At 35.0% G+C, this 21,067-nt stretch overlaps 1 protein-coding gene across 2 annotated transcripts in view; it reads left to right on the top strand.

Moving 5' to 3' along the window:
• The window catches only part of USP9X (ubiquitin specific peptidase 9 X-linked), a 92,668-nt gene that overhangs the window by 31,525 nt on the left and 40,076 nt on the right, over positions 1-21,067 (top strand). For both annotated transcript variants that reach the window (XM_057717738.1, XM_057717737.1), the window contains exons 14-22: positions 1,337-1,424; positions 4,098-4,440; positions 7,680-7,775; positions 8,594-8,805; positions 10,439-10,679; positions 11,030-11,179; positions 11,980-12,100; positions 17,784-17,914; positions 18,114-18,392. In XM_057717738.1, the coding sequence (XP_057573721.1) occupies positions 1,337-1,424; positions 4,098-4,440; positions 7,680-7,775; positions 8,594-8,805; positions 10,439-10,679; positions 11,030-11,179; positions 11,980-12,100; positions 17,784-17,914; positions 18,114-18,392 (1,661 nt within the window). The remainder of the gene's footprint in view (positions 1-1,336; positions 1,425-4,097; positions 4,441-7,679; positions 7,776-8,593; positions 8,806-10,438; positions 10,680-11,029; positions 11,180-11,979; positions 12,101-17,783; positions 17,915-18,113; positions 18,393-21,067) is intronic.

Below are 21,067 nucleotides of genomic sequence, written 5' to 3'. Positions count from 1 at the left end.
TTCTATTCAGTTTCTTGAGAAAACCTCTTGAGAAATAGTGCTTAAAGTCCTGAGCCCTGATGAAATTGACTTTTTGGGGGAGTAAACAATGTGTCTTAGGACTTTGGGTACATACCAGTATATGTGGAAGTAAAAAGCAGGTCGTCATAATACAGGGGGCTGCTTTTCGTCACCAAAGCGTCAAAAGATGTTTCTAAACATTTTAAGTGTTCCATTTTTACAACATGTTAAGATTTTGTTCAGAAAAGAAACCTCACAGTTTTTGATGACATTGATTACTGTTACTATTTCTAAATGGTCTCACACAATTAGAATTCTTTGGCACTAGCACACACATACCATAAGGTCCAGGATATGAAAATACCAATAATTAATGCCAATTAGATTACACAATTTCTTATTCCTCCATAACTTGCTTCAACTTTCTGGAAGAAATGTCACTGATTCCTGAGTAGTTGACAGCACTTGTTCAGAAGATTTGCTTTAGCTTTCTTCTGCTCTAAGCCGCAAATCATCTTGACCATTTCCAGATCATATGGCTTTTTCCAATAAAATGAAAACAAACACTGTCCAAGATGTTTTTAGGACCAGAGATGCCTTTAAAGATTTTTTTTTTGCTCTGGTCTTTCATTGCAGACACTGAGACTTTTTTTCTTCCATTGTATGGTATACTCTAATGAAAGTAAAACCAAAGGTTTTACCAGCTTTATTTTATTAAAGAAAGTTTTTTTTTAAAGAATTTCCAAATTAAGCTAGGCCTAGTGACCAATATCTACCCATAGTTGTGATAGAAGGGTAGGTTTTCTTAAATTTATCTGAAACTGTTCGAGACTTTTATAGCATGCTGGTGGTGATTATGGTATGATAACCTCATTATGTAGAGTAGCATCTTGTGTTGCTCTAACTTACTAGATAGAGATTAGTAATATAATTTTTGATAACATTTTCTTCTCCATGAAGACAGATTTCAGTATAACAGGAAGAAAATTGAAGAAAAAATTTTGTCTCGGTTGTTGGTTCATAGACCACTCAGGTCAGTCTTAGGCTGTAATCAGAAATTACTTCATTATGTATGAAAATTGGGCAAAGGGTTGTATGAAGAATTATTTTTGATGACACATTTAACAGACCATTTTCTTTTGGTTATGTAAAAGGAAAGGTTATTTTGGCTGGGAAAAAAGGAGATGGGTAGAAACTAACAATAATTAGTAAATTTCAGGTTGCCTTTTAGTGATAAAGGATTAACGACTTTTTAACTGACTTATTTTCCTTTGATTAAAGTCAGCAATGATATGGGTAACCACATGTATAATGCATGATTTTTCTTAATTTGCAGACCATGAAGACTATGACCCACAAACTGTGAGGCTGGGAAGTAGATATAGTCATGTTCAAGAAGTCCAAGAACGGCTTAACTTCCTTAGGTTTGTTTTAAACAATTAGTGTTGCTCTTTTTAAGACACAGATAAAGAATGCCAAATTGATATGCTGTATAGCTAGGTCTTTGTTAGGTGCCCCTTGCCACCTTTTAACTTCCAACATGGAAATCATTACATGAAAGTCACAGGACATTTCCCTATTGTTCATTATTAAATGTTTTAAAATTATTGGCTGAGTTTTAACTTTTCTTCTTTGCAGTATTTGAAGAGAACACATTTAAACCTTTTATATAGATTTCTGGTCTTCATATTTGTTTACACTGGAAATATATTTATTTTTAAAGAACAAATTTCCATATTTTGACATAACCAACTGGAGAACCATGTTGACCTTAATAATATCATAGATACTAAGGAAATGGGGACAAAAGGCTATTGGACCAGCACCCCAAAAGAGTGGTATGAGTTTTCTGGTGCTTTGATTAATCCTAACAGTGGCTGACAAAGGCAGTCTGGAGTCACGTGTTAATAACGTTATTCTGATGGGGATAAAGAAAAGAGGTTTATTCCCTTAAGCCAAAGTTAAATATAGTCCAAGGCTTGATTTACTCGGTGATGTTTAGCTTTTAATGATTCTACACTTACAGATTTGAAATTGTTAAAAATTTTTGATGGTGAGAGGTTTCTTGTGAATTCAGAAACCACATCACATAGCAAAAGAGCTTATTCAGATCATAAACATGCTAAGGGAAATGCCCAGATTGTCAGTGCTTCAAAAAATCTATTGCATTTATTATTTTGATACACCGGGGAATTTTTCTCCAGGGCCACATTAATTATAGGCTTACCTTTATTGAATCATGTGCTTACTCAGAAATATTTACATAAGTAGTTACATTAAGATTTTAACTTGAAGGAAAACTCTAGGCACCAGATTTTAAGAAATTTAGCATTTGTTTAAAGTGAAGTGGTTTTGAGTGTGTGTTTTCTCTTTCAACCACCTGGATAGAAGGACTGACCTTCCCCAGATTGAGAATCGTTGCCATAGTGAGCCATTGTTATTGATTGGTGTGTGTTGTGTCCTTTATATTGCCTAGGACAGAAGAGTGGTTATGAGCTCTTCTGATAAATTAGAGTTTGGGATCAGAGCACCTGTTTTAGTCCCTGCTCTATTAGTACCTGTCTATATGACCTACAGCAGTTCTCTCAAGGGACAGGAACCGAACTTTACTCACTGTGTATTTTGCCTGTGTTAAACACTTTACATTTAATCCTCATAGCAGTGCAGGGAGGCAGGTATTATCCCCATTTGATTAATAACGAAACTGAGTGGCTTAAACTAGCTTGTTTGAAATCACACACCCAGTATATAATAGCACTGCACTAATCAACTAGGTTTATCTGACTTCAGTCTGTACTCTGTTAGACCAGTGATTTTTTTCAAACCTACCTTGGCGCCTTAGGGCTTATGAGGAGTTTCCTCCAAGATTCCTGGACAAGCAGCAGAGGTTTTATCCCCATTTCTTACTTTTTCCTCCTTTTCCCAACAATTGGAACAGCTCTGCATTTATTTTTATATGTTGGCCTTGCAAATGGAATTTTTGCTTGAATAAAGTTTTCTGCTGCTGTTTTTAAAAATCCAAAACAAACAAAACGACCTAAAACTGAAAACAACTGTATTTTATCATATTGGACCTCACTTTCCTATCTGTAAATTAGAGGTGACAGGGTTAGGTAGGACAGGTGCTAGAAGCCTTCTTTAAGCCCAACAATCCTATGAAAATATCAAAGACACTAGAATTGATAACTCAAAATGTTTTGAAATGAAGAGGGAACTTAAATTTGGGCATGGAGCCACCATTGCATTAGCTAAAAATTGTGTTGAGTTTTTCAGAATAAAATGAGATGTTCATTCTGTGTCATTCAGAGATGTGATAGACAGGGTGGGTGGATGAAAGCTAAAAGAAAAAGAAAGCTAACTGAAGAAACTAGTTGAAACAGAATTCACCATTTTTTGTCTTGAACTGAGCCTTTGTCCTAAAACTAAAAGGATCCTCAAGAATACCACTGAATAATTGAGAAGCATCCTGTTCAATTTTGACATTAGAAAGTTTAAAACATATGTAGATTAATCGTTCAGTTTGGCCAAGTACCGAATGATGAATATTAGATCAGATCATCAGCATATATTAAAATTAAGCAATTTTAACTCTTCAGTGTCTATGAAAGTTGCATAATAGAATACCTTTCTCCAATGATATCATGTACGCAGAATGCTAAAACTCATATAACTTATTAAACATATTTTCAAAATCACTGGTTTCAAAGATTAAACTGCTTAAATTCAGGGAACAAATCTTTTTTCCTCCCACTATATATCCTTTTTTATTTTTATTGAAGTGTGGTTGATTTACAGTGTTTCAGGTGTACAGGGAACAAATCTTATTTTCAGTTTCGGTCCAATGATGTAGCAGAATTGCTGGCACGTTGTAGGTGCTTAATATATGCTTGTGGAATGAATTAATATCTAGAATTTTTTAATAGTAGGTAAAAATTAAGAAATAAGGTGTTTTAAGATGTTGATAAGAACTGACATCTTTTTACCTGAAGTTAAAATATAATTGTGGTAAATGGATTATTTCCCGTATATACAGATAGATTGCCTTTCAGGATAAAAAAAATTATGTAGATCTAATTGCTAATTCTTTGTTTTTCAAGATTTTTATTGAAGGATGGCCAACTGTGGCTATGTGCTCCTCAGGCAAAACAAATATGGAAGTGCTTAGCAGAGAATGCAGTTTACCTTTGTGATCGTGAAGCCTGTTTTAAGTGGTATTCCAAGTTGATGGGGGATGAACCAGACTTGGATCCTGATATTAATAAGGACTTCTTTGAAAGCAATGTACTTCAGCTTGATCCTTCTCTGTTGACTGAAAATGGAATGAAATGTTTTGAGCGATTCTTCAAAGCTGTGAATTGTCGAGAAGGAAAACTAGTAGCAAAAAGGAGAGCATATATGATGGATGATTTGGAGTTAATAGGATTAGACTACCTTTGGAGGGTAAGTGAAAAGTAGGAACTTTGTAAACAGTGTATCTGATGTAGTTTTTCAAATAGGTAGGAAATCACAATTTTACATACAAGTTTTGTGTGTGTATGCTGCTCTGATGCTTGTCCCAGGAGGTAGTGATAGTTCATCTTTATCATGTCCATTTGTTGTTGGGTTTTTTTCATATCTCTCTCTCTCCCCCTCCCCCTCCTTCTGCCACTGATGGTCCTTTTGTCTTGGCTTAGAATCTGTCCTAGATGTGTTTAGAAGTGCACTAACCATACAAATCTTTCATGCTTCTCCATGAAAGTTATTTTCTTCCCTTTGTTAATTTAATGTAGACCTTGGTTTCTTCTTCAGTGTTAATTTTAGCTTATTATACATTTAATGCTAAAATAGAGGACAGAAAAGAAGAGTTTATTTAGAAAGGATTATGAATGTGTACTTTATCAGCACTGTTTAACTTGTGGTATTTTTAGATACCTAGTGAGTAAAATATTATCTAATCTTTTCACCTTTATATGAGGGTGAGTCAAAAATTATCTGCACTCTGGAAGTAAGTCAGAAAGAGAAAGACAAATATTGTATGCTAACTCACATATACGGAATATAAAAATGGTACTGATGAACTCAGTGACAAGAACAGGGAAGCAGATACAGAGAATGGACTGGAGAACTCGAGGTATGGGGGGAGGCGGGGGGTGAAGGGGAAACTGAGAAGAAGCGGGAGAGTAGTACAGACATATATATACTACCACCTGTAAAATAGTCAGTGGGAAGTTGTTGTATAACAAAGGGAGTCCAACTCGAGGATGGAAGATGCCTTAGAGGACTGGGGCAGGGAGGGTGGGGGGGAATCGAGGGGGGGGCGTCAAGGAAGGGAGGGAATATGGGGATATGTGTAAAAAAAACAATTGATTGAACCTGGTGTACCCCCAAAAAAAATAAAATAAAATAATAAAAAAAAAAAAAAAAAAAAAAAGAATTAATATGTGCTACAAAGTCACCATTCTATTAATAAAAAAAAAAAAAAAAAAAAAAAAAATTATCTGCACTCTGGCTGTAGAATTTGTTTTAATTAACTTTTAGAAAAGACAAATACATCATTTTGCAACATACACTCTGTCCATCTGTCAACAAGCTTTCGTATTCCCTCATTAAAAAGTGTTTTAGGCTGAGTTGCAAGCCACGAACGCACCGCCGTCTTCACTTCTTCATCAGAAGTGAATCTTTGTCCTCGTAGGGCTGCTTTCAGGGGACCAAATATGTGAAGGACCGATGGAGCAAGATCAGGACTATAGGGAGGGTGCTTTAACACCTCAAAACAGTTTTTGCAGAGTGTCAGTGTGGGCAGAAGTGTGCGGACATGCATTGTTATGCAAGATCACAATGCCCTTGGATAACAGTCCTCTGCTTTTAATCCAAAGTTTAGGCTTCAGCTCCATTCATACACACTTCTTTGCAACAAAACACTTTCTCCATACTGTACACAAAGTCTTCAGTAAATAACAGCACCAGGTACACCCTCAGACCACAAAAAAACAAATCATTGCACGCTGCTCTTCTTTTGTGCAGATCACAAGTGGGGCATCCATTTTTGCTCGCACCGCAGTTACAAATGAACTGATGTAACATGTTCACACCTGCACAGCAGTGACTGGGGAGACAGTAGGCTTGAATGGAAAGCACTGATAAGACAGTGCAGCCAACAGAAGTTTTAATGTAACTGGAGTGAGGATAATTTTTGATTCATCCTCTTTGTGTGTTTTAGTTGAGGTATAATTGACATACAACACTACATTAGTTTCAGGTATACAACATAATGATTTGGTGTGTACATATTGCAAAATGATCACAAGAAGTCTAGTTAACATCTGTCAGCACACAGCTACCTTTTTTTCTTTTCTTTTTTTGGCTGTGGTGGGTCTTCATTGCTGTACGCAGGCTTTCTCTAGTTGTGGCAAGCGGAGGCTACTCTTTGTTGCGGTGCACGGGCTTCTCAGTGTTGTGGCTTCTCTTGTTGCGAAGTATGGGCTCTAGGCCTGCAGGCTTAAGATTTACTCGAGAATTCCCTAGTGGCCCAGTGGTTAGGACTTGGAGCTTTCACTGACGTGGCCAGGGTTCGATCCCTGGTTGGGGAACTAAGATCTTGCAAGCTGTGTAGTGCGGCCAAAAAAAAAAAAAAAAAAAAAAAAAAATTTACTCTCAGCATTCATGCTTTCAAATATGCAATACAGTATTATTACCTGTAGTCACCATGCTCTACATTACATCCACAGGAGTTACTTATTTTATAACTGAAAGTTTGTAGCTTTTTAACCCCTTCACCTATTTGGCAACCACCAATCTGTTCTCTGTATCTATTAGTTCAATTTTTGTTTGTGGTTTTTATGTTTTTAGATTCCACATATAAGTGAGATGATACAGTATTTGTCTCTGACTTATTTCACTTAGCATAATGCCCTCAGGTTCCATCCATGTGGTTGTAGTGTGGTATTAATGTATTATTCCTTTCTTTAAAAGTCTGATCTGTTCACAGCAGTTTATATTGTTCTCTGGATGTGAAATATTTTTCAACAAACCATAGACAGACTAAGTTGTTTACTTTGGTATTTGATTATTCAAACTTTAAGTGGTTTTCAACATTTTTAAGCAGCAGGAAAAAACCCTTTTTAAAAGTCAAAATTTGCATAATACTCCAAAATGTAAAACTAGCTGAAGTGAGAATGGAAAGCCTGTTTTTTTTCTTGCAACTCAGTCTACCTATGCTTCACTCCCTTCCCCCTCCCAATCCTATTATAGGGTTCATCCCTAAAGCTCTTCATCACTCTGTACAGTTCTGTACAGTTTGAAAACCACTGATATGATTAGATAAGTAATCTATAGAAAGGGGTGGGTGGCCTTTTATGCTAAGCTGTATTTCATGTAATCTTTATTTGAATTTCTTCTTTAATATCACACTACTTGGTTACCAAGGTGTTGAATTGCAGAGTTGAGTAATATTAATGACGGCATATTTTATTCATAGTAAAATGTGTCTTCCTTTCTTAACTTGATTTATTCAAAGACTTGAGTTTTGAGTTTGTTGTGTTTTTGGTCTGTTTTCTACGTTAATTTTACTTGATTATCAAAGTCAATGTTCCCTTTTAAATTTTTGACTACTGTATTAAAAATAACTGAAGGTACAGTTTGGAAATGTCCAACTAAAATATTTCTTGAAAGGTATTTACACTTGAATCTTTTGATCCTAGGTGGTGATTCAGAGTAATGATGATATTGCCAGCAGAGCTATAGATCTCCTTAAAGAGATATACACTAACCTTGGTCCAAGGCTACAGGTCAATCAGGTGAGGATTGACATGTATTAAAACTTCCGCAAATTTGAATTCTGATTGAAGAACTCTTGCTAATAAGAATTTTTTTTCTTTAATTCAGAATTAACTAGAAATTGTTTTTGTTTCAACTTTTATTATAAAAACATACCTAAAATATTTAGTCCACATTTATCTCGTACAAAATGCTACCTAAATGAGTCTCATCTTGATAATTATCTTGAAGTGATTATTTTGAGTATAATTATGGTAGATTTCAGCTGAATTTCTTTTGATTCTGACACCTAATCCTGAGTTCATTTTTTGTGTATCTAGTTTACACTTGTTAACTTAAAATAACCTTAGCTTCCTTTGACAAAACAGTGTGTGTGTGTTTGTTGTTTTTATTTTATTGAAGTATAGTTGCTTTACAATGTTGTATTAATTTCTGCCATACAGCAAAGCGATTATATATGTCACACACACATATATATACATCCTTTTTCATATTCTTTTCCATTATGGTTTATCACAGGATATTGAATATAGTTCCCTGTGCTGTACAGTAGGACCTAGTTTTTATCCGTTCTGTATATAATAGTTTGCATGTACTAATCCCAGACTCCCAATCCATCCCCCCGCCCCCGGCAACCACAAGTCTATTCTCAAACATAGTATGTATTGTATTAGCAATATAGAATATCTAGTTAAATATGATCATGGTTAAATGAGATCTACCTTAAAATTAATTGTTGCCATCTTTATAATTAGGTTAATGTTGTATTAATATATATATAAAACATATATATATTAAAAAAAACTTGAACTGTCTTTATTTGGCCCATTATTTGTAGGTGGTAATCCATGAAGACTTCATTCAGTCTTGCTTTGATCGTTTGAAAGCCTCCTATGACACATTGTGTGTTTTGGATGGTGACAAAGACAGTATTAATTGTGCAAGACAGGAAGCTGTTCGAATGGTTCGAGTGTTAACTGTGTTAAGGGAGTATATAAATGAATGTGATAGTGATTATCACGAGGAAAGAACAATTCTACCTATGTCAAGGTTTGTGAATAACTGATTTACTAGTGCAGCTTCTTAATTATTTGACATTTTCCTAGCCATTTGATTTTAAACAGTGATGATGTACAGGAAGAAGGATGGAGGAAATTTTTCATTTTTGAAAACGTTAGTGTCTTAAAAACAGTATTTGTATCTTAGAGAATCTTTTTTTTTTTAATAGTAGACCTTTTTTGTTTTGTTCTCAGGATCTGTTTTTTACTTGTTTTTGTTTAAGGCATCCTCTCTCATTAAGTCTAGTTTCTTCTTTTTATTCTGGGGTTTGTTTTTTGTTTATTTGTTTGTTTGTTTGTTTTGCCATTGACTTTATTGCCCATTAAGTGTTGCGGGGGGTATTTTGCAGTTGAAGTGTTTTGATGTGCCATTCATTTCCACTGTTAAAAATAATAGCATAGTCTGATTGCAGAGTGATTGGAAAGAACTCTCAAAAGCTGCTTTGACAGACAGCCAACATAACAAGTACTTTCAAATGGTCTACTGACATTTCTCTTTTTTTTTCTTCCAGTTTTATTGAGATGTAACTGACATACTGCCTTTATAAGTTTATGATAATTTGACTTAGTACATCATGAAATGATAACCACAATAAGTTTAATGGACATCCATCATCTCATATAGATACAAAAGAAAAGAAAAAAAAAATACTCTTGTGACAAGAACTCTCAGGATTTATTCTCTTTATTAACTTTCATATATAACATACAGCAGAATTATATTGATCATGTTGAACATTATATCTCTAGTAGTTAGTTATAACTGGAATTTTATACCTTTTAACCACCTTCATCCAGTTCTCCACCCCTTATGTCCCGTCCGTCCCCCCTCCCCCCCCCCCCCGGCCCCCCCGTAATCACAAATCTGATCTCTTTCTGTGAGGTTGTTTGATTTTGAAGTATAATTGACCTGTAACACTTTGTTAGTTCCTGGTGTATAACATAGTAATTGAATATTTCCTTAACCTTACAAAATGATCGCCATAAGCCTAGTTACCACCTGTCATCCTGTGACTCATTTATTTTGTAACTGGAAGTTTGTGCCTCTTAAAATTTCCCTTAACCTAATTCACTCATCTTTGGGTCTGTTAACATTTCTCTTAAGATCTCACCATTCAGTAAACTCACATAATATGTATAATTTAGAGATATTTATAGAATGTGAGCCATTAGTATTTGAGTTTTCTCTTTAACCATGAAATCATTAAAATTGCTCCTTGAATATGTTTTTAAATTTTTTTGTATCTTACCTGTAGGAAGATATGTCAACATAAATATTTGGGGGATGAATTTTGATATTAGTTGGGCTTTTTAAAGCATAAAAATAAGTGAAATGTTACTCTTGTCTCTTTTAATGCCTTGTAACTAGATACCTATAAACTGTAGGTACAAGAGTAATAACAGTGAAATATGATTTTTGTGTTTTGAAGATTACTTATAAATATTTGTAGTTAAAAGAGCAGTAAATATTTATTTTCAAGAACCTAAAAATAATGTCTCTTTAACTCACTTTCCCTTGTTTGATAAGAAAATATTCAATTTTAAATTCCTAGCTTTATTTTCTTTGCAAGAAGAATTGAAAGTCCGCTGAATATGATGCTGTTTTCCCTTTTTTTTCCCCCCAGAGCTTTCCGTGGTAAACACCTCTCTTTTATAGTTCGATTTCCAAACCAGGGCAGACAGGTTGATGACTTGGACGTATGGTCTCATACAAATGATACAATTGGTTCAGTACGACGATGTATTCTCAATCGTATCAAAGCCAATGTAGCTCATACAAAAATTGAGCTCTTTGTGGGTGGTGAACTGATAGATCCTGCAGATGATAGAAAGTTGATTGGACAATTAAACTTAAAAGATAAATCAGTAAGTATCTATAATTGCCAAACTTTTCAAGGAAATCAAATTGGGGACTCTCATTTCAGTAGTCAACATTTCACTCAATAAATGTTAATAGAGCATCTGTTATGTTTGAGGCCCTGTATTTTCTGTATTAGGTTTGAATTATAACACTGAATAAGACAGGCATTATGGTACCTACAATATAGTAGAGGAAAAGATTTCTAAAAACAAAACTATTTAAGTGGTTATGGTAGACAACGGTTATAAATTATATTTCTAAAAATATAGTGTGTAGTTTTTTGTTTTTGTTGGTATGTCACTAACTTTTGTTTTGTGTATTTTTCTTTGATACTAACATAGTATATCATTTTCAGCTAATTACAGCCAAACTTACACAAATAAGTTCCAATATGCCATCAAGCCCTGATAGCTCTTCTGATTCCTCAACTGGATCTCCTGGAAACCATGGTAATCATTACAGTGATGGTCCGAATCCAGAAGTGGAAAGCTGTTTGCCTGGAGTGGTGAGTAGATAGTTTTAAGCTATTGTATGAAAGGCATTATGCTAGGTTATTTAAAAATAAAGTATACAGAATAGTTGTTTTTTCTTAAGGAGCTTAAAACTTAATGTGGCAAAATATCAAATAACTCTGCAGTTAACCATCAACTTCAGAATGGATCCCTTTGAAAGGGATTGTAACTTGTTTGAAATTCAAAACCACATTTTGTATAGATACAGTGTTGTTATATTTACATAAAACTAGCCTATTATACAGCTTAATTATAACTTTTTATTGAGCAAAATACCACTGTATTTGTACCACAAAAATGAATTCTTCAGAACTGTTTCTGTAGGAAAATACCTGCAATCTTTCTCAAATTGTTAGTAACATATCTTGTTTCTAAAGAAAGTGACTCCTTCCTCCCTTACCTCCCCACAAAAATTTTAATGGCTGCAATAATACCAGCCACTACAGTGTCAGAAGGATTGGCTCTCTGCAATAACTGGATTAGTGAGGCATGTTAGTGGGCATGGCAGCTGTTTGTTTATACAGAGTCTGACTTATATGTATAAGAGGAATAGTTTAACAAAATAGTAAAACAAACAAAAAAACAACTTACAAAGTACTGGAGGTGGCTTGGGTAATGTATTCAGTCTACATTATGAAGGTTTTCTAAAGGTGAGAAGATGGGCTAGGCAGACCATTTCAAGGTAGAAATGATGTAAGCAAAAGTGTGGAGATTAACAGACATTTATTTGGGGGCTCTTCTTTTTGGGGAGGTATAATTTACAGGTAAATATATTGTGTATTTTGTATTCTAGATAATGTCACTGCATCCCAGATACATCTCTTTCCTTTGGCAAGTTGCAGACTTGGGTAGCAGCCTAAATATGCCACCTCTTAGAGATGGTGCAAGAGTACTTATGAAGCTTATGCCACCAGGTAAGAATTTTCTTTTTAAATAAGAATAATGTTGATAAAGTATATGTTGGACAGTAATGGGGTATGTTAGCAAATTCTGTTCCTAGATGGAGTAGAATGGGAGTTGGCAAACTGCAGCTCACTGGCCAAATCCAAAGCACTGCCCTTTTTTGTACAGCCCAAGAGTAAAGGATGGTTTTTGCATTTTCTAATTGCTGAAGAAAAAAATCAAAATAATAATATTTTGTGACTTATGCAGATTATATGAAATTTAAATTTTGGTGTCCATAAACAAAGTTTTATTGGTGTACAAGCCATGCTCATTCATGTATGTGCTGTCTTAGCTGTTTTTGTCTTAGCACAGTAGACAGCAGTTGTGGCAGAGACCATATGGCCTGCAAAGCCTTAGATTTTCTGGCCCCTAGACTGTGTTTTGGGTCATGTGTCATCTATAGCATTGTTCCTTTTTTATTCCTGGGAAACAACCACTTTCAATTTGTAGCTTTTATTCGTATCTATGTCTATACCATCTATAAATAATACCCTCATACAACCGTTTGTCAGTTTTAGATACCTACTGATTGTCTGTTGTATAAATGAAAACTAAACTGTTACTTCCACATTGTTCCAGTTTTTTTTTTCTGCTTCTTTTGGCCACACCACGCAGCATGTGGGCCCTGACAAGGGATCAAACCCGCGCCGCGTGCAGTGGAAGTGTGGAGTCTTAACCACTGGACCTCTAGGGACGTCCCTCTTCCAGTTTTTTCTCAAATTCATACTCAGCATTTGCTTTATCAGGAGTGTGTGAAAAGTAGTTTGATGGATTAATGACAACTTTTTTTTCAGGGTTTAATAATTTCCCCTTTTCATTTTCTTGATTTTCTATACACCTGTTACTAATCTCTCCCTCTCCTCCCCCCTGCCAATTCTCTAATAACCTCTCAAAATAATTTTCCATTGTTATGTGTATTATATAACCTGTCGGCTCCACTGTTGCCCTGGAACTTATCTTCTGCCATTTCTCATCTGGTTGTTTGCTACACAGCTACAATTTTGGGACTTGCAGTTTTCCTGTGGTGGATCCCTATTCACCTATTCCTATGTCTTGAGCCTTTCTTGAGGGGCTCTGTCATTTTGCTGAAGCACACCCTGCTGCATTTATTTCAGAAAGGGTACTTGGGAGGTGGTTTTGTTTTTTGTTTCTGAAACATTGCTAATCTGAATGCTTAACCTTCACATTTGATTAGTAGTTTGGGTATAGAATTCTAGCTTGAAATTTTACTCTGTCTAGCTGATAATATTCTGGTGCGAAGACCAAAGCTCTCCTGGGTCCTGTTCCTTTGTTTTTGATCTCTGTTTCTGGAAGTTTGGGTTTTATCATTGAGTTTAGAAATTTCGTGATGAGATGCCTTGCTTGGTGTAGGTCTGCTTTGTGATGGGTTTTCAGTGGGCCTGGAGATTCCTAATTTGTGAGAGATTTCTGTTCTTTCTTTGTTAATTTTCTTCTCATGTTTTGCTTTTTGTGGATCTTTGAAATGTCTGTGACTGCGGTGTTGAATCTACTAAATCTGATTTTCTTACCTTTCCTTCCTCATTTCTCTTATTTTATTCGAGCTTTGGGTGGTATCCTTAACTTTTTCCAGCTCTTCTGTTGACTTTTTGCCCCCAGATATTTTAGTGTTAAATTTTCAAGACCTTCCTCCAAGTGATCCTTTTCCATAGGATTTTGTTTTTCGTGAGCACATTTCAGTGCATCTGCTCTAATATATGTATTTTCCTCTAAAACCTAATGTTCTACACAGTTAACGCACTAAAAATAACAGAGCTTGTGGAAAGAGAGAATTGGACAAGATCATTCAATCTTATACAGCTTTAATTTTTCTTTTAAATGTTTTCCGAAAACATTTGCAACCTTACAGAAAAGTTGAAAGTACAATTCAAAGACTTCAGGAACCATTTGAGAGTTATTTGCTGGTCTGATGTCCCATCATCTTTCAATACTTTGTTGTGTATTTCCATCAAGCGAGGATATTGGCATTCTGTTATAAAGTAGATCTTTGCCTTCTCCCCTATTATGTGTTATCACTATTTACTCATGGATTCTTATTTTATGCATTGGGTTATAGCCATTATAATCATTACTTTTTTGATGCTCAGTTGTCCCAGGTATGGTCAGTGAATGTACCCCCTGTCTTTTTTATGTGAACCCAGTGCTTTTTTTATATAGCTTCATCATCTTTTGAGTACTTTTTACTTTCTGGCACAACATATTTAAAGGCCATCTAGTACTTTCTCTATTCCAGCCCTAGAATCAGACATTTCTCCTTTTAGTGAGGGAGGATGTTTAGAAATCAGATTCTGAGGGCTAAATTGTGTTAATTACTACTGGAGTGTTCTTGTTGTCTAGACATTTTCATTGGACTGAGGAAGTAACACACACTTAAACACACACACATATACACACATTTATATCAAAAAACAAACATGGGTGCACACTGGTACTAATCCAGCTTTTTAGTCTTTCTGCATTCCATATTTGTATCTATTCTCTACATTAGTGAGATATCTGTTTCCCAGCTTTATCAGTGTATTGGGGAGGGAGGTAGAGTAGAAACTTGCTTCTTATACAGACTTCAGTCACTCTGTTTTTAGGTCTTTGATTCATTTGTACCTTCTCAATTATGTTTTATTTTCATATCCTTTACTTTTCTAGGATTTGGTGGGGTGCTGATTTATAGGTACCCTCTCCTCCTTTTTTTATCCCCCAGAAAGCACTTCTTGAGTTCAGCTAAGTCAGCTATCTTCCATCCACTCTATACCTTCAGTAATTTGCTGACATCTCTAATATTCCTTCAACTCCTTTCAACTTCTTTATCCTTTTGAGTTTATATATTTTATATTATTCTTATTTTAGTGGGGTTTATGGAAACATTGCTGACAAATGCAGTTCAATAATTGGCCCAGATAATTTTTAAAACTGTCTTGTGTTTCCATTATCTCCTTTTTTCTAAAGTAGACAGTGTTAACCTTTCCCATCCCATCTCACTTTCTGAGTCATATGGTGCAGAATCAATTCAGATGTTAATTAGATTCTTAAATAAGACTCTTTTTTTCTTCTAATTGAATTTTTATTTGCTCTGTTAAGAAGGCTTTTCTTAATGATTTGATTTAATTTGATCCTTGTCTGTTGTATAGTTTAGAATTTGTATTGTCTTACTAGTATCTGAGTAACAGTTGTTGTTGCTTTATGTACACAGATTAAACATTTGAAAAGGAAAACGCATCTCATAATCCCTGATCTTGTGATTTGAGCAGAGTGCCACCAGATGGCGAGAGGGAGCTCTTGCCAGGCAGCTCAAGCAGGAAACATAAGAGGGAGCTTTTATCATATTTTATATAATCAAAGCATAGTACCTAAATTTGAGATAGCCAGCTTTGAAAATGCCAGTAATGATGGTATGACAGTAGACAAATCATAGGCTTTTGGACTGAAATGGACTTGAGTTCAAACTCTGCTTCTTCAGGTTGCTAACTCCATGGCCTTAGACTTAAGTTTTCTTCGTTTCTCAGAGCTTCCTTATGTGTAAAAGTGGGCTCATAATAACTATTTCATAGAATTGCATGGATTAAATGGAGTCATGTATGGAAAACCCCTAGCCTAGTGACTGGAATTTAATCAGTATTCAACAAATGTTAACCTGCTCTTTGTCCCTGTGGTTGTTACACACAAGGGCATGCTTCGCACACACATTCTTCTTTAAGAAAGGAAGCAGGAGCTCTAAGAAAAGGAACTAGTTGTAAGTTCTCTTAACATTTGGGTAATCATTTAGTGTTTGTGTAACATGCATGTATTTTAAAAGGAGGAAAAAACAAGATGGAATTGGAAGATTTTTTCCTAGTCATTGGCTTTACTTCTATTTATTCTGAATTTTTGCCTAAAGTCAAGTGTGTCCATTATGATTTGCTGTTAGACTTAGAACTTCTACAGTCGTCTCTGTAGGTAATTTAAACTCTTGTAATTTAAACCACTCAGGAGCTCCTGTGACCTTTATCTGTACGCATCAGGAAAACAGGTTCTTGCTTGATCCAGAGAGGTTAAAATGTATATTGCTTTACCAAGCAGAATGAGTTGCTTTTCCTCTTCAGAGCGTCCTTTTTCCCAGGAGTTTGGTCTAACTAATATCTTTAAATATGCTAAAATCTGTTACAAGCAGTTCATAAATTTGTTAACTCATTTAAACCTCACAACATTCCTATGGAGGGAATTACTATTTTTATTTGTATTTTAAAGATGGGGAAACTGAGGTACAGAGAGATTATTTTTTCACCAGAGACACACAGCTTAAAGGCAGTTCTAAGACAATGCATGCAGTTGGGCTCCAGAGTTTGTACTACTAACCTGTGTGTTACTGCTCATCATTTTCTAGACTTTTTTATGCTGTGTTGCTATAATATAGCAGAAGAAAAAATCTTCCAATTCCATCTTGTTTTTTCCTCCTTTTAAAATACATGCATGTGTGCACAAACACTAAATGATTACCCAAATGTTGATTAGGCTTAGGTATCTGTTCAAAAATACTGGAAAGAAAAAAACTAAAATCCAGGATTATGGGCAGTTTAAATTTTTCTCTAGTTTCCATATCTTGTTAAATGAGCATGTGCACTTAGAGAGTAATTTGGATCTTTATTGTTTAAAAAAAAGTGAGAAAACCTAAATACCCAGTGTTAGAGATTAAACTAGTGTACTGGCAAAATGACATATCATTTTAATCATTAATTTAAAATGATATAGGGGATGAATTTTTAATGACAGAAGATATTCACAAATGTTTTATTAAAACTTAATATTTCATTTAGTTATGTCACTCTCCCTTCAGAAATGGGAAAGCCACCAATTTTTAACACAAATTGAAGTTTTTTTGATAAGATATTTCAAAGCCTTTAAAAATTAACTTACCCTGAGAAAATTATAGTAATTTTTAGTTATCTTAATTCTGCAAAAAAAGCTTTTACTTAAAATCTTATTTATCCAGGAGTATTTTAATCATAAGGCACTTCCCTTGGAAATAATTTAATTATCAAAATATTTTCTGAAGTAAAGTGTTTGGTAGCTAATAATGGGATTGTTTCTCTTTTTTACTGTATCTTTTCACTGTGATGTAAATGAAGCTCATCTTTTAATATTATCAAAAAGATCTTCTTACTTTGAGGTGAACATTAGGCATTGTTCCTTTTTTTTTTTAATGTTTGCTTTTTAAGGTTCAGTTTCTAAGGATACCAGTAAGCTTCTTTCATTGTAACAAACCAGTTAATACATAGTATTGTGGAGGCTAACAGCAGAGAAGTTGGAAGGAAGAGCTTGTCATATTTTCATTTTGTTCTTTTCAATAAGAACTACTTCCTCTTGAAGTGTGTTATAATTTTTCGGTCTCTAGTGCCTAAGGAGGACATATTGATTTGAGGTCTCTGAGTAGGAGGCGACTGCTTCCTTCATGTTTGGGTTGAGTGATTAAAGAGCCCTGGTTGATTGTGACTTTTTTTTTTTTTTAATCAATCCAGATCTGGTTATATCTTGTGAAGTTGGAGCCTGTAACTCAACTAAATTGGTTCTTGTTCCATACTAAAGTAGTCTTCGGAACATCAAAAGTGAAATATGAATACATGAATTATGTTTTGTCTTAGACTGTCTCTCTTTTTGTTACAGATAGCACAACAATAGAAAAATTGAGAGCTATTTGCTTAGACCACGCCAAACTTGGAGAAAGCAGCCTTAGTCCATCTCTTGACTCACTTTTCTTTGGTCCTTCAGCCTCACAAGTGCTATACCTAACAGAGGTTGGTTTTTACTTTTTGAATTTATTCCATGTTCTTTAAATTGGACCTTTTATACAATAATGTGAAGAACATGGATAAAATTGTAATGAAATATTTTTGAAAGAATTTCAAACTGTGGGAAAATTTGAAACTAATGATGATGAGGAAAATAAGAAGTTATCTTTTTAAACCCTTTTAATACAGTTCTTCTTTTTTCCAGGTAGTCTATGCCTTGTTAATGCCTGCTGGTGCACCTCTGGCTGATGATTCCTCTGATTTTCAGTTTCACTTCTTGAAAAGTGGTGGCCTACCCCTTGTCCTGAGTATGCTAACCAGAAATAACTTCCTACCAAACGCAGATATGGAAACTCGAAGGGGTGCCTACCTCAATGCTCTTAAAATAGCCAAGCTGTTGCTAACTGCCATTGGCTATGGCCACGTTCGAGCTGTGGCAGAAGCTTGTCAGCCAGGTGTGGAAGGCGTGAATCCCATGGCGTCGGTAATACAGACTTTTTAAAAATCTTTTTATAATAATAGATGGCAATTTTTTAAAGTTAAACTTCTTAGAAATTGAGTTGCTTATAGAGTTCAAAGTTGAATCACAATGTTTTCAATTCCTTTCCAGTGGAACTTCATTTTAGTGGTTTCCTTCTGTTAAATTATATTTGTATTAAAATTACAAATGCTTTTCACCAACTATACTCTGAGAGGACATTTCTTCCCTGCTCCCTTTAATCCTGTTTGACTCTCAATTAATACTTATTTTTTGACATGTAGTTGACTTACAATATTATATTAGTTTCAGGTGTGCAACATAGTGATTTGTGCAACACAGATTATTGGCTATATTTTCTGTGCAGTACCTTACATCCTTTATAACTCACTTATTTTATACCTAGTAGTTTGTACCTCTTAATCCCCTTCAACTATTTTGCCCCTCTCCCACCCCTCTACCCTCTGGTAACCACTAGTTTTCTGTATCTGGTTCTGTTTCTGTTTAGTTACGTTTGTTTGTTTGTTTTATTTTTTAGATTCCATATATATGTGAATATATATAGTATTTGTCTTTGTCTGACTACTTCACTAAGCATAATACCCTCAGCGTCCATCCATGTAGTCACAAATGGCAAACTGTCCTTCTTTTTATGGCTGAGTAATATAATATTCCATTGTACACCCCCTCCCCCCCCACATCCTCTTTATCTGTTCATCTGTTGATAGACGCTTAGGTTGCGTCCATGTCTTGGCTACTGTGAATAATGCTGCTATGAACATTGAGGTGCATATATCTTTTCGAATTAGTGTTTTCATTTTCTTCAGATATATACCCAGGACTGGAATTGCTGGATCACTGTTTGCAGATGACATGATGCTTCTCTCTCTCTCTCTCTCTCTGACATGATGCTTCTCTCTCTCTCTCTTTCTCTCACAACCATAAAGACTCCACCAAAAACCATTAGAACTAATAAGTGAATTCAGTAAAGTTGCAGGATACAAGATTGATATACAGAAATCTGTTGCATTTCTGTACACTAATAATGAACTATCAAAGAAATCAAGAGAGCAGTCGCATCAAAAAAGATACCTAGCAACAAATTTAACCAAGGAAGTGAAAGATCTATACTCTGAAAACTATATGACATCGATAAAAGGAAATTGTAATACAATACAAAGAAATGGAAAGTTATCCTGTGTTCATGGATTAGAAATATTGTTAAAATGTTCATACCCAAAGCAATCTACAGATTTAATCGCTATCAAAATATTTCTGACATTTGTTACAGAACTAGGACAAATAATCCTAAAATTTGTATGGAACCACTAAAAACCCCAAATAGTCTTTCAATTATTTTATTTTGGCCATGCTGCTCAGCTTGTGGGATCTTAGTTCCCCGACCAGGGATTGAACCCGGGCCCTTGACAGTGAAAGCACAGAGTCCTAACCACTGGACTGCCAGAGAATTCCCTCTTTGAATTATTTTAAACCTACTAAAAACTCCGTATGAGTCTCTTCCCAGCTCGTATCTGGCAGATATATAGACACTGGTGGTAACACAAAAGATGCACAGTTGACCCTTGTACAACACAGGTTTGAACTGCTTGAGTCTACTTATACATGGGTTTTTCAATAAGTACTACAGTACTACACGATCCTAAATTGATTGGAACCACAGATCCCCAAGGCCAACTGTAAAGTTATATGCAGATTTTCAACTGCACAGAATGTCTGTCCTCCTGACCCCCATGCTGTTCAGGGGTCAACTGTAATTGATTTAGCCTGTTGCCAGCCTCTCTTCCCACCTTGACAGGCTTAGCCTCCAATTCTGAACTTATTTTGACTGTGCTTTTGCCGTGATGGCATCCTTGATCCATTTTACCAAAGGTTCTCAAGACATGCCAGAATTAGATGCCTATTTATAAGAGGTCAAACTATGTATTTGACTTCTTTTATATGCATCATAAGTGCTGGTTTACTAAGTTACCAATAGAAGATAAAAGCTTTAGGAATACACATTTTCTATTTCAGGAATGGCTTGAATCTTAAGGAGATTAGAATATTGATTAGATATGTGATACTATAATAATCACATATAATTGAGATAATAGCACTTATAATTGTTTTAGGTGTGGCGATGATACTGTGGTTATGTTTAAAAGGAAGAGTCCCCTCTTTAAAGAAAAAATTTTTTTTCAGTATTTACAGATGAAATTATATGATATTTAGGATTTGCTTCAAAATAATCCTGGGGTCGGGAGGGGATGGAACGTGAGAGAGAGTGGTTAGACAAAATAATTTTGGTTCTTTGTTCATAATTGTTGAAGCTGGGCAGTGGGTACATGTGAGTTCGTGATACTGTTCTCTTCACTTTCATATATGTTTCATTAAAAAGGATAATGAAAAAAAGTGGCTTAAGTCTTAAATTATTTTGTATTAAAGGTACCATGCTTACTAGGGTTTTTATAAAGTGGTGTTCTTCTTAAAATAAAAACAGATTCTTATCATAATCCCTGACACAGGAGCTTAATGAAGTACACAAAATATAAATGCTTCCCTCTTTCACTTTTCTCTTTTATTCAGAAAATGTGGCACTGTGGATACAGAGGTACATAATAACCTGTAATCTCAAGGAGCTCACAGTCAGTAGGGCGCTAAAGGCAGAATTAGTAAAACAG

Source organism: Hippopotamus amphibius, chromosome X (genome assembly GCF_030028045.1).
Source record: "Hippopotamus amphibius kiboko isolate mHipAmp2 chromosome X, mHipAmp2.hap2, whole genome shotgun sequence".
NCBI classification, from domain to species: domain Eukaryota; kingdom Metazoa; phylum Chordata; class Mammalia; order Artiodactyla; family Hippopotamidae; genus Hippopotamus; species Hippopotamus amphibius.
The sequence above is the reverse complement of the archived record's forward strand: the minus strand, read 5'-3'. Positions and strand labels throughout refer to the sequence as shown.